Source organism: Cryptomeria japonica, chromosome 3, assembly GCF_030272615.1.
Source record: "Cryptomeria japonica chromosome 3, Sugi_1.0, whole genome shotgun sequence".
Taxonomy (NCBI): Eukaryota; Viridiplantae; Streptophyta; class Pinopsida; order Cupressales; family Cupressaceae; genus Cryptomeria; species Cryptomeria japonica.
The window spans coordinates 510,993,890-511,007,618 of record NC_081407.1 but is presented as its reverse complement, the minus strand read 5'-3'; the positions used below and the strand labels follow the sequence as shown (position 1 = coordinate 511,007,618).

Sequence of the window (13,729 nt, the reverse complement as noted above, 5' to 3'; positions counted from 1 at the left end):
AGTTTAAAAAATGAGCAGAGAAAACACATAATAATGAACAGAAAACAGCAGAAAGAATAATAGACACAACAAAGAACTTAAGACACAAGATTAACGTGGTTCACCACTAAGTGGCTACGTCCACCAGAAACGCAGGGAGTTCTTCTATTAATGAATAATGCAAATACATAGTACACTTTGTATGGGCTGCACACAGCCATTTATATAAACATATCAAATATGAAATGAAGAATCTTCTGGGGAAGACAAACAACCATGTGACTGTTGGGCTTCATATACCCAACAAGAAATCCATTGACTGTAATTGCACTCTTTGCATATAACAAGAGGAAAAAATGAGTATGCCCATTAAAACCATTTTGAAATAAAAGTTTTGCCAGCTGTCAATACTTGCACCATGTTGACAAATTCCATTTTCTTTGCTTGACACACAACCGCCTGGTGTTGTAATAATTGTTGTTGATATTCATTAACAACCTCTACGTATGTTTATTTTGTAGCTGACCACTTTCTTTCCTTGATAAGGGGTAGTTGTCATTCATGTATGACTTGATCTTGGATAGTAACACAACGACTTTTTAGTCTTGAATTGATTTCATTTCTTTCACTTTCTAAGCTGAGAATCCTTGTAATTATTCTAAAGTTTCAGAACAAGCGATAACAGTACCACTATTTTGGAATTGGAGTATCCTCTTTCCATTGACCATCGTCTGTGGGCATAATATGTAGAAACCATATTTGGTCTGCCAAATAATCTTCTCCGTAACAAACTTCCTTCTTACTAAAGAAAATGCTCAAATAAAAATGAAATCTTGAACAATGAATCCACTTTCATAGTTCTAAACAACCTAAATAAGGACAACTTCATGAAAAGCTTCCTTGAAGGCCTTGGTTCACAAAGTCATTTCACTTCCCATCAAGAACTTTCCGCTACACTAGGAATATCTGATGCTTCCTCTTAATCTAATGATTCATACTTTAAGTCCTTTTCCGTTCCCAATAGAGTTGGGTGCATCCCTACGAAGTACATCTGCAAATACATGGTGATAGAAACTCTCTTTTCGTCTTCAAAGTGCCATGCACGGTGATAGCAAATGCCTTCACATCTTCAATGTGTCATATGACCTGCGCATAAGATTAAAATGATCTAACTCTAAACCTCTAACATAGTTTTGACTTGTATTCATCATAACTTTAATTATCCAACAAAATTTTCCCTCTTTTGGATCAAGGAGGTATTTGGGAGACAAAGCTCTTTTGATGATATATTTTTCAGAATAGCGCATAAACTACCAAACATTTAAAAGATTCTTTTGTTACTATTTTGGTCTAAATGATCAAAATATGTTAACGGTTGCATCTATCTCATCCAATCAATCAAACACAAAAGAGAACAATCAATCCATCAAGTGCCTAGCTCTCCTAAGGGTTCACTAGTCTAAACATGCAAACTAGGAAGCAAACTCAATCCCACCAAAGTTTGCATGTTTAGACTAGTGAACCCCATTTCCACTACATTGCACCTTCTATCCATTTTCATCCCCCATAAAACTCGAAGAACCAGCTTCCGAAATCTCAAAGGTTGTTTCATAAGCCACACCCACACCTGTTAATCTTCTTGATTGCTCATTAAGTGCATGGTTTATAGATCAACATTTTTCTCTATCAAATTACTGATGAACCTCTAATATAAAGTATAAGGGAATGGATAGTAGAGAATGTGTTAATTCTTGGTGTTTGTGTTAGTTAAATTATGTTGAGTTTGAATTCTTTTCTCCTTGTGAAATGTGAGTGATTTTTTTTTGAAATATTTATAGTGAAATGTTTTATATGCATATAGATATTCTCTATGAGTAGAAAGAGTATTGGTGTTGATGCCTTATGTTTGGTATTGAGTGATGCATGTTTGAATCTTTACATGAGAGTGCTTGTGGCTCTCTATCTCTTGAGGTTGAGATTGAGTTGTGTAAAATTCCCTTTTTGGATTGTACCTAGATCCATTTGTTAGTGGGTGGGTGATTGTCATTTTAGTACACCAAGTATTCTTGATCTTGTTTTTTTCCCCTATTTTTCTCTTGCTTTTTATGGTCTTTGTGACCATGTTTCCTAGTTCTCTATCATTGGTTGAGTGTTTGTTGAGGAGTTGTAGACATCAAAGCCATGTTATTTAATAACATGAAGGTGCACATTGTGTCATTTTGATGTGGTTTCTATATTTATACTCATTTTTGACATAGTGTAGACAATGTTGGTGCATAAGTGCATTGGGATCTATTATTTATAATTAGAATATTTATTTATATATATCCCTCATTGGGTTTCCAATTGAGGTTATCTTGGTGGTTTTAGAATTTTCTTCTTGGTAGTTTTTAGGTGATCTTAGCTTGGCGATAGAAGGGATGTACTTCTTGTATGAAGGATCTATTATCCAATGTATTCTCTTTTGAGAATATTTGGTGTTTGAACCTTGTAGAGGTTCTTTATTTTCTTGTTAGTCATGGTTTTATGATCTTGTTGGGTTTTCTAACCCTTGGTTTGGGTTGAACATTGTTGTCCTCATTTTTGGATTCTCAAAAATGTGACAACCACTACAAATTTTTGCCTAAAAAGTGTCATTTTTGTCTCCAAGGCATGTTTTACAAGGTACAAAACACGTTTTTGATAATGTCAAATCATTGGGAGGTGTCTTTGCCATCATTGTCCAAGTTTTGGTGAGTTTTGGTCTTACTTTTCCTAGCGTTCTGTGCAATTTTGGGTTTCAAAATAGTCACTGCAGGTTGAAGATTTTACTCTATGGAATGCTTCTCGAGGCAAAATTTTGCTTTGCCCTTGGACTGGCTTAATCCTCAGTCCATCCTTGAACCACGTTTCAAATTTCATCGCATTTTGGGTTCGTTTGCTATGTCATTCCTTCAATTTCGAGTTTTTTCTCCCTAACTGCAAGTGGGAAATTTTCCTTGAATTGCAAGTTTTAATGATTTTCTTTGTTTTAGTCTTTGTAGGGAAATTTTTGGCTAATTACAAGTGCACTTTATTGAAAAAATAGCTTGTAACTTACTTTTTATTTCCCCCTTGATGCTTTTTGGTTTTTTAAGTCTTAATAGGGATTTTTTGGATAAGTTACAAGTTAATTTTAAATTGCATATTTAAAAGTCACTTGTAATTCTTTTGTAAAACCCCTATTTTAATGTCTTTTGCTTGTAATGGGGATTTTATTCCCCTATTACATGTGTTAAGTTATTAAAACTTGTTGTAGGGATTTTATTTTCCCTTTACAAGTTATTATAACTTGCATATCTCTCTCCAAAACCCGATTTTGCTTAGAAATGGAATAAAGTGACAATTTTAAACTTGTTATTGTGTCCAAAAAACCCGATTTTCTCCATAAAGTGTAAATAGAGGAATTTTAAACTTGCAATTGGATTTCTAAAACCCGATTTTGCCTTGTTGAGAGAAAAGTAACATTTTAAACTTGTAATATGGGAATTAAAACCTGATTTTCACTATTACATGTAAAATGAAACTTGTCATTCACTCCCAAAAGCCCTACCAGCTTCATAGGCGAATTTGTTGAAGGATTTGGTTGACATTTTCCACAGATTTTTGTGGAGAAATCTTGGGAGGAGAAAGGCGTTTAGGTTTCCTTAGTATTTCTATGCATTTTGAAACTCTTCTCATGCCATTCGATGGATTTGTTTGCTGGTTTGAAGGTGTTTTAACAGCAAAAAACATTTTTGAAAATGCCACGTTTTACTTCTTCAAATGCCACGGATCATACCTCTCCTAAGTCGTTTTGGCTTCTTTCATCTAGGCGTGGAGGGTGAAGTTATTATTTGACCGATTCTTCATGCTTTTGGAAGGCGTTTTGGTAAAAACGTGGCTAGGGTTTTGGAATACAGTTAATCTCTATTAAAGAGTTTTCCTCCCTTCTTTCAAAGATTGATCATCTTTTTGAAGAGGCATTTCAGTTTGAAGCAAGATATGATTTCTTTTATTTTTTTGTTTCATTTTCTTGTTTTCTTGTTTTCTTGTCTTCTTGTTTTTCCTTTCTAGTTGTAAATTTGTGTATATGTTGGTTTTGCCCCCAAAAATCGGGGTTTTAGAACCGGATTACATGTGGAAAGTTCTTCCCATTTTCTTGAAGACGACATTCTCAAAATCCTTCCATTTTCATCCATATTCATTGCCATTATCCGTACATACCTTTCCCACCGTTTCATCCACCCATTTCACACCTTCATTCATTTTCCCCATTTAAAGTCTACCTACAATTAGCCATCCAGAACCCGAAATTGGTCCAAAATGCACTCAAAAAACACTTTAAAATGAGTTTTAAAGATCCAATTACAAGTGTAAACTTGTAGTTACCCATTACACATATGAAGTTGCATGTTTGTTCTCCACAATTGCAAGTTAATGCTCTTGTTTTCCCCACACATGTAATGCAGCTTCCAAAACCCGAAATTCACTTGTGAGCCCATTTTTGCATCAGTTTATCCCTTCCCTTATGAGTTCGATTTGTACACACTACCTACCAAATCAATGAATTAAGGCATGTGCCTTATTTTGCAAGTAGATTTAAAGATTGAAGGATGATACAAAGAAGAGATACAACAACAATTCACGTTTGAGAGCATAGAATGCTTTCAAGACAAAGATAGTCATGACATGGAAAGAGGAAGGCAACCATTTCCCTCTTGAAAAGCTAGTACTACCCCAAGCAAAAAGATAAGGATGCAAATTATTGTTCCAGTTCAAGATGCCTTTACTGATCCATAATACTTCAAGTTCTAGCATCCTGAAGCGACATGAAGATCATCATAGACAAATGATGATGTAGTTAAAGTCGCGTCTTTAGACGCATGGAATAGTTTTAGTTATGCATTTGTAATTTTGTTTTGACAAGTTACATGTAAAAAAATAACTTTGTAATTGCAAGTTAACTCATTACTTGCACTTTTGTAATTACATGTAAAACAACTACAAGTTGTGTTCAATTAGGACTGTAGTTGGAATGAGTTATAGTTAGTTATTGAATAAGTCTTGGTGGTTGAGAGAATTTCTCAAGTTAGTTGGGATCCTCCCACCTTTTTCTCATGACTCCTCTTCTATAAATACTTGAAGGGTCTATTGTAATCTTTATCTTTTTGGCAATGCAACAAAATTCTGTCAGTTTGTATGTGCACTCTAAGACTTTGAGCTTAGATGTAAATCAGATTGCTTTCAATAAAAGAGGCAAGTTGTGTTGAGACTCTGTGCCAATTCAAGTTGTTATGTGATGACATTTTCTAGAGTTGATTGTGAGTTTTGTTCTATTGTGAAATAGGGATTTAAATTCAATCTTGTAGACTTTGAGCTGCTAATTGTATTTAGAGTTATATGTTTGGTTTTCAGATTTGGTTTTTCAGACTTTGAGTTGCTTATCATATCTGAAACTAGTGTGGAAAGCTAAAGTGGGAAGATAGCTTGTAGACTTTGTGCTACTTCTATTTTTAAGACTTGTGCATGTAAGGTGAAGTGCATCATGTAGTTAGACTTTGAGCTGCTACATATTGTGCTTAGTTATCAGAAAATCATCTAAAAGTGTTGATAGGATCATAGGAGAATAGATAGTTGAGGACTTTGAGCTTTCTTTCTATTTTCCCGTCTCGGGGAAGTGACAAAGGTCTTTGTGCCTTCATGGAAACTTTGTTTCCCTTTATGTTCCAAAAATCCTACAAAAAAGTCTCATTTTTATATTTGTTGTTATTTATTTCCAATTGCTATTACTTTTCTGTGAAGAGAAAATAGTATAGTTTTTCTTGAAAGAAGAAGGAAGATTGATGTCCCCCATATTAGTTTAGTTTAGTTTGTAGATAGGGGAGCCTTCCCTTACTTAGGAGAGTTTTACTCACACATTGTTGTTTAAGCCACAATTTTGTATATTTCTCCAAGTGTACAAAATTTTCAACCAATAGTTCATTATGGCATAAATTCAAATTTTTCTTCTATTTTTTTTTGTGTTTTTTAGGGTTTCTAAGCTTCATTCAATTGAGAGTGCTTAGGATTTTGAGAGGTTTTTGATTGGTCTATTCCTTTTAATAACCCCTAATTTGTTCCTATTTAGTGAATATAAGTTGGCGTATTAATGAGATCATTGCTTATCTAGAGTGATACCTAAGGGAGGACCTCATGGAGTGAGACCATGGTTAGAAGTGAGGTATGCTCTTGGTGAACATGGAGGTTAGGTAGTGTTGCCTCTAGCCTTGTGGGATGAGTTTTCCGTATATTTTTTGTTGCGTCTTTGAGGATTAAGGCCTTTGTCTTTGGAGAGACCATAAGAAGTTCAAAACTCTACACATTATCCTTGTTGTGAGGTAAGGTTTGTAAGTTTGTGTTCCTTTCCTTGGCTGAGTGAGTTCCTTAGATGGATTTCATTCTAATTGTAGTAGTGTTTGTTTTCTAGTGGTCGATTGTACCATGTAGTTGATCTTTCCCTTTTTTGTAGAGCTAGATGGAGGGTAGAGCGTTGTAATCTTTGAGGTGGTTGCATGGCTAGCAAGTAGTGTTCACTTTTCTTGTACACTTTGAGGCCTAGACTTGGTGAGTGTTTAGAGGGTGGACCTTGTGAGTTATTTTTTCTTTCAAGGATTAGTTACAAATGTGTAACCCTATTTTTGGCTTATCAAGGCTTCCAAAATTAAGCTTAATCTTGGTAGAGGAGGACGACTGCCTTGAGATGTCTTAGTTTTAACATTATTTTCCAATTATTTATTAAGGGATGCATAGATTTTTCTTGTATTTGATTCGCTCTCAAAAGTAAGCCTAATCCTGGTTTGGAAGGATGACTGCCTTGATATGTCTAAGTTTTGACATTATTTTCCAATTATATATTAGGGGATGCATAGGTTGTTCTTGTTGTACTTGATGTCGTGAGTGCTATACATAATGTGTTTGGACCACTTACATATTTTGAAATTACACACCCACACACCTAGATATCTTGAAATGCAATATACGCATACACATTGCATATATATATATATGCACATGAAACCCTTAACAAATTGAAATGAAACAAGGATTTACAATTTTCCAATTATATATTAGGGGATGCATAGGTTGTTCTTGTTGTACTTGATGTCGTGAGTGCTATACATAATGCGTTTGGACCACTTACATATTTTGAAATTACACACCCACACACCTAGATATCTTGAAATGCAATATACGTATACACATTGCATATATATATACGCGCATGAAACCCTTAACAAATTGAAATGAAACAAGGATTTATCTTGAAAATGCTTGTATCTTCTAGGCTGCTTTGGAGAGACTTTTTAAATGGGAGAAAAAGACATTTCATGATCTTAACAGTCATAAGTTAACAAATCTGATCCATGTGGCCCTCTCAAAATGCAAAAGAACAAAAAACAAAAAATCTGAGACAAATTGTTTCCCGGTGAATGCTTGGTTTGATGAGGAATGCAAAATGGCTAGAAGAGGTTTAAGAAAGTCAAATAATAAAGAGATTCACATCAAAGCTTACAAACAGATTTTAAAGAAAAAGAAAGCTGATTTTATGAGTACTTGGAGGGAAGAGTTAATTTTTCTTAGCAAATATAATCCCAAACTTTTTTGGAAAGAGCTGCAATCAAAAAAGAAACAGATTGACAATAGTATCACAACCACTCAATGGTTTGATTATGCTAGGCAACTTTATGAACATGATTTGGAGGTGGCTCCCCCACCCTTGGTCAACATTTCTACTAATCTTTTCACCGTGCAAGAAATTGAATTGGGTATTAAGAAATTGGGTGTTGGTAAAGCTAAAGACTTAGGTGAACTTCAAGCAGAGTTTCTCAAGTGGGGCATGAAAGTCCTTGCCCCTCATATTGCAAAAATATTCAATAACGTCATTCCTCATGGGTTTCCTAAAGATTGGACTACAAGTCTTGCTATACCTCTTTTCAAAAGTGGAGATGTCAATAACCCCTCCAACTATAGGACTATAATGATCAATCCTTTGTTTGCTAAGTTATTTGGTAGCATGATAAAAAATAGAATCAACAAATGGGCAAAAAAAAATCATAAACGTGCAAAAGGCCAAGCCGATTTCAGACCTAAACATTCCACAGTTGATCATGGTATTACTTTGAGACACATCATCGAAAAAACCTGGGAGAAAAAGGAAGATGTCTTCTATTGCTTTGTTGATTTCAAAAAAGCTTTTGACACGGTCCCACATGACAAACTGTGGCACAGAATGGAAGAGCTTGGTATCCCGGCTCATCTTAGGGCTGCTGTTCATAGGCTTTATGAGGAGGTTAAAGTGAAAATCAGAACTCCTGATGGCATTTCAACTAGTTTTAGGAGTGATATTGGTGTCAAACAAGGGTGTCCTCTTTCCCCTACCTTGTTTGGCTTGTACATTGACAAACTTGAAGAATGGTTAAACATGCAGAATGGTTAAACATGCAGAATGGTGATGGTATTCAATTGGGTGAATTTGTGATAAGGCTGCTCCTTTATGCTGATGACCTCATTTTGCTTGCTAATTCCGCCCTTGGTTTGCAAGAGCACTTATTTGCCCTTGAGCGCTTTTGCAATATTGTGGGAATGCAAGTTAATATCAGCAAGCCGAAAATCATGGTTTTCTCAAGTAGAAGGAAACAAGAGCAACATAAGTTTTACTTTGAAGGTAACATTCTTGAAGAAGTTGCAGATTACAAATACCTTGGAATTGATTTCAACAAGAGTCTTAGTTGGGAAGGTTGCAGGAAGAAGAGAACTCTAGGTGGCTGGAAGGCACTCTATGCACTTCAAAATAGATGCAGAGAGGCTGAGCTTTGGGATTGGAAAACCATCCAAACACTTTTTAGGCTTTTGGTGTTGCCGGTTATTCTATATGGTTGTGAAGTTTGGGCCAGCAGTACCTTAGATTCTCAATGGAAGCAAATTGAGAGAATTCAAAAACGTTTGATCACAAGCAAGTTCAAAATTAAAAGCACGGTCCCATATGATATCATGTTAAGTGAAATGGGTGCTGCCCCTATTGAGGCAGCTGCTATGGTCCGTCTCATTAGCTATTTAAAAAGAACCGAGCAAATGGGAGAAGATAGATGGCCTAAGGTTGTTGTCAACGACACTTTGTGCAAAAGGAAGAAGACGTGGATGAAACAAAACATCAAATGGTTGAAAAAATGGGATATTTATTTGAACTCATGCCCCACAAACAATAAGGAGATAAAGGTCTTCGTTATGGAAAAGTTTTACAAGAAAAATTGGAGTATTGGGTTAGGAAGGAAGAAACAATACTATATTAATGAGTTCAACCCCAATTATGATCATCTTCAAAAAGTCTATATAGGGGCTAATATATCATGAAAGGCTAAAATTCTAATCGCACAACTTATAACCAACTCTCACCAACTTCGGTGTGAGACCGGGTGGTGGAAAAGGCCAAAAGAGATTTGGGAAGAAAGAGTTTCCCTGTTTTGTGTCAGCGGGAGTGTGGAAACTGAAAAACATTTTATCTTGGAGTGTGAAGCACTTAAAGTCAGCCGGGAGAAGTTTGCCAATTTCCTAACTGCCAGCACATGGTATAACCTGTTCAATGAGGAGCATATCGTGAAGATGGGTGCTCTCATCATCAGCCTGAATAAGCAGAGATCAGACCTTAAAACACTGATTCAGCTTGATCAGATTGTCCCATAGGCTATTCTTAGCCTCGTGGACGTTAAAATTCTTTCTTCTTCTTCATAACCGCAAATAACATTTCAAAATCAATTGAAATACACATACAATGGGGGATCATTGTTGTCATAAGATTGGAAGACAACCTCACTTGCGGTTTGAACCTTGATGAAGTGCACCAGCACTAGTCCGTCGGTGGACGCTATCATGTTCCTCTACTTAAGAGTGAATGTTCTTGCATAGAATATTTAGGAAACCTTGGTTCCTGCAAAACACACCAAAGTGGCTGTGAAATGGCCGATGGTAGACAGTAATTGGAAAGTAAATGTGCATTTAAATGCACATAATTATGCAAGGAGTGACGTGTCAGTAAACATATATACCCAAATACAACTCGTCCAATTTTGATAGATCATATATTTTGCCTCAATTCTTTTTGGGAAACTATTTGATTTGACTTGGAAAACAATTTTTTTTTCGGTTACCAACTAGACCCTCTACGAGGTGACATCCTAAGTTTTGACTTACATATCCTCTACTGACGTGAACCCTCGCACAACCTCGCCACCATCGAGCCCTCTACCTCAGAGACCATCGTTTCTAGACGTAGATTGTTCCTTAGCAACCGTGTACTCAATTTGTTCACTATTCAAGGAGCTCAGTGCCCAGATGATGGCCGTCGGTCCGCCTTTGGAGAGATGGTTCGGAGCAGGGAGGCATAATGTCTACCGGAGGTACTCTACAGGAGCCCCGGCCAACAGCAGCACCAGGTTCCCGATAAAGGCCGTCATCTTTGACATGCCCTGCTTTATTCAGAGGACACCTTCAGACGCAGTTTCTCCAAGTGACTCTGCTTCTCCTTCTGACGGCGAAAGAGACTCGAGCAATCTCATTCCTGCTTCTACTAGTAATGGTACCAGTACCAGTCTTTGCTCTGCTGCAGTCACTGCTTCTGAGGTGACACGGAGGTTGGGCGTTTACAATCCCCCTGAGTTGCAAGATAGAATTTTGACAGAGGGCAAGGCAAGGCTGGTGAAGAAGCAGATGCTGGAAGAGGTGATGGGCACGGGGGACAGTGTGAGAGCCAAATACATGGAGCAGATCAGAGCCAAGAAGATGATGGCTCAAGCCAGGAGAGAAAGGGAAAGGTTTTCCATAGACAGAGACACTAACGCTTACACCGTTCAATCTACAACTTCTCAGAAGGCCTGGCGTGTCACACCCAATTCCGCTGCGCTCCTCCTTTATCTTGAGGTACGTTTATCCTCTGCTTCTCTTTCAAGCATATCATCTAATAATAACTTTCTGTTTTGAGTTTTCATATGGTAGCAAAAATCTGGAAAAGATTGCTAGTTATCACGGATCAGACTGCCCCGATGGCCAATTATTTTCAGACTCGGCATGAATCTGGATCGCTATTTTATCAGAAATCGTGATTTAATCCCGATTTTATCTCCAAAAGCACGACATAAATTCAGTTAATGAAATTTTAAAAAAACAGCATTTTTACTCTGTTTCATCTTGATCTGATTTATGAAAACCAGATTACAATACCTGGTGTGATACCTGCGGTATTGTAGATTTCAACACAAAAATTGACAACAAGAAGATTGCAAGCCAAAAACTGTCTCCATTCTATTCAAAATTGGAGTTTATACAAGTCGAATGTATCCCAAGGGTCACACAAATCCCTTGGAATTGAAACGAAGAGTCACAATAATGTTTATTACAATTAAACTACTAAAACTATCAAAATTATCAAAAAACTAAATATAAAATTTAGTCCACTTTGAGAAGGCATAACTTTCTCATCCTAGCTCCGAATTACAAACCGTTTGATGCGTTGGAAAGGTATTCAAATAATCTAGAACCAAATTTCGGAAACATCGAAGATATCTCTTCATGTTTCCGCGCCCAACATTTGTCCAAAAATGCACCGAAGACCCTCAAAATTGCAATTTACTAAAACATAGAAAATTTTGAAAATTAGATTTCAATATTTTCCCAATTTAATCCTGATCATTCCTCCCCCCTTAAGAGGCAATGGGCCCCATTGCACTAATCTGCTGCAACAGATGAGGAAATTGTTCTTCAATTTGTTCCTTAGTAAGCCACTTGCCTTGATGAGAATGCTGACCAGCTCGAACCACCCAATACAAAGGGATTTTCTGATTTCTCAAAGTCTTTAAAATGGCTTCAGTAACATGGTCACACTGGACTGGAGCAGTAGTAGAGGGGTTTAACTCTGCAGCTTGAATGTATTCAGTAGCTTGGGAGATATCCAATAAAGGAGGAAAATAGGGTCTCAACAACTCCACATTGAAAACTGGATGCAGTCCCAAAAAGGATGGCAAATTAAGTTCAAAAGCATTCTCACCAACTTGTTTCACAATAGTGTATGGTCCATAACGAAGAGGTCGGAGCTTCCTATTTGGTCCATGCAGACGCTCTTTCTGAAAATGTAACCATACCTTGTCACCAACCTGAAACTGATGGGGAGTTCTATGTTTATCATGTCTTTCCTTATATTTCTGATTACTCTGCTCCAATATGTCATGAACTTGTTGTTGTAGGTGTCTAATGTTATCAATGAATTTTTCTGCTTTATCTACCTCCTTGTCACCATTCAATGGACTGCTAGACTGTAGAGATGGTATTGCTACATCCATAGGTGCCAATGGCTGGTACCCAAGAGAAACCTCAAATGGACTGTGCCCTGTAGTACTATGGAGTGCACGGTTGTAGCTGTGTTGCACATAGGGTAAGCTTTCATCCCACGTGCGAGGATGTTTTGAATGATACATCCGTAAAATATGAATAATCATTCGATTCACCACTTCTGTCTGCCCATCTGTTTGAGGATGGAATGCTGTGGACTTTGTCAGTTTCGTGTCCATTTTAGCCCATAGTGCAGACCAAAATTTGCTGATGAACCTGCTATCCCTATCAGAAATAATGGTTTTTGGCAAACCAAAATGAACCCACACATGTTCAAAAAATAGCTTGGCAGTATCTTCTGCAGAAATCATCTTTTTACATGCCACCATGATAGCCATTTTAGAAAACCTATCTACCACAACATATACACAATCATGCCCCCGCCTGGTAGTTGGAAGCCCAGACATAAAATCCATTGAAATAGATTGCCATGGCTTATCAGGAATAGGTAATGGTAAGTATAGACCCAACTTACGATTTGTTGGTTTTGCAATTGCACAGGCTGCACAAGCTTGTATATGTGAAATGACATCTTGCTTCATTTTTGGCCAATAGAAATACTTTTGAAGGATAGCAGTAGTCTTACCAATACCAAAATGTCCTGCAACACGACTGTAGTGAGCTTCCCATATCATTTTCTTCCGTTCTTCGGTGGGTACACATATGTGACCATTATGGCAAAGAAACCCATCCTGCAAGTGAAAATCAGAGACAGATTTTCCTTCTACCAAATTACTATGGATGTTAGCAAAATCAGGGTCAGTACTATATAGTTGTTCCCAAGTGGATGATTGATGACCGCATGAATCCAACACTATTGTCAAACCTGCAATTGGAGGCCTACTCAAACAATCTGCCACCTTGTTACTGCTTCCTTTTTTATGACGAATGTTGAGGTGAAATTGTTGTAAATAGACTGACCACCGTTGATGTCTATCATTCTGTAGCTTTCCTTGTGTTTGCAAGAATTGGAGTGGTTTATGGTCTGTATGTATAACAGTTTCTTTTCCCAGTATATAGTGTTTCCATTGTTTGCAAGCCTGAACAATGGCATACAACTCCTTATCATAGGTGGGATACTTACGTACTGTATCAGAAAAAGTTTCACTGTGATAGGCAACAGGATGCCCATTTTGTGTGAGTACCGCACCAAGAGCATAATCTGATGCATCTGTTTCTATCTCAAATGCTTGGTGTAGATCTGGAAGGACCAATACTGGTGCTGAACATAGTCTTTTCTTTAACTCCTCAAATGCTTGTTGTTTTGCCTCTGTCCATTGAAATTTTGCTTGTGCTCCACCCCTGAGTGATTGATTAAGAGGCCATGATATGT

The 13,729-nt window shown here is 37.1% G+C and overlaps 1 protein-coding gene across 3 annotated transcripts in view; it reads left to right on the top strand.

Annotated features, from left to right (window-relative positions):
- Positions 1 to 9,950: 9,950 nt before the first annotated feature.
- Positions 9,951 to 13,729, top strand: part of LOC131044940 (uncharacterized) — a 74,841-nt gene continuing 71,062 nt past the window's right edge. For all 3 annotated transcript variants that reach the window (XM_057978437.1, XM_057978427.1, XM_057978442.1), the window contains exon 1: positions 9,951 to 10,932. In XM_057978437.1, the coding sequence (XP_057834420.1) occupies positions 10,348 to 10,932 (585 nt within the window). In that variant the 5' untranslated portion in view covers positions 9,951 to 10,347. The remainder of the gene's footprint in view (positions 10,933 to 13,729) is intronic.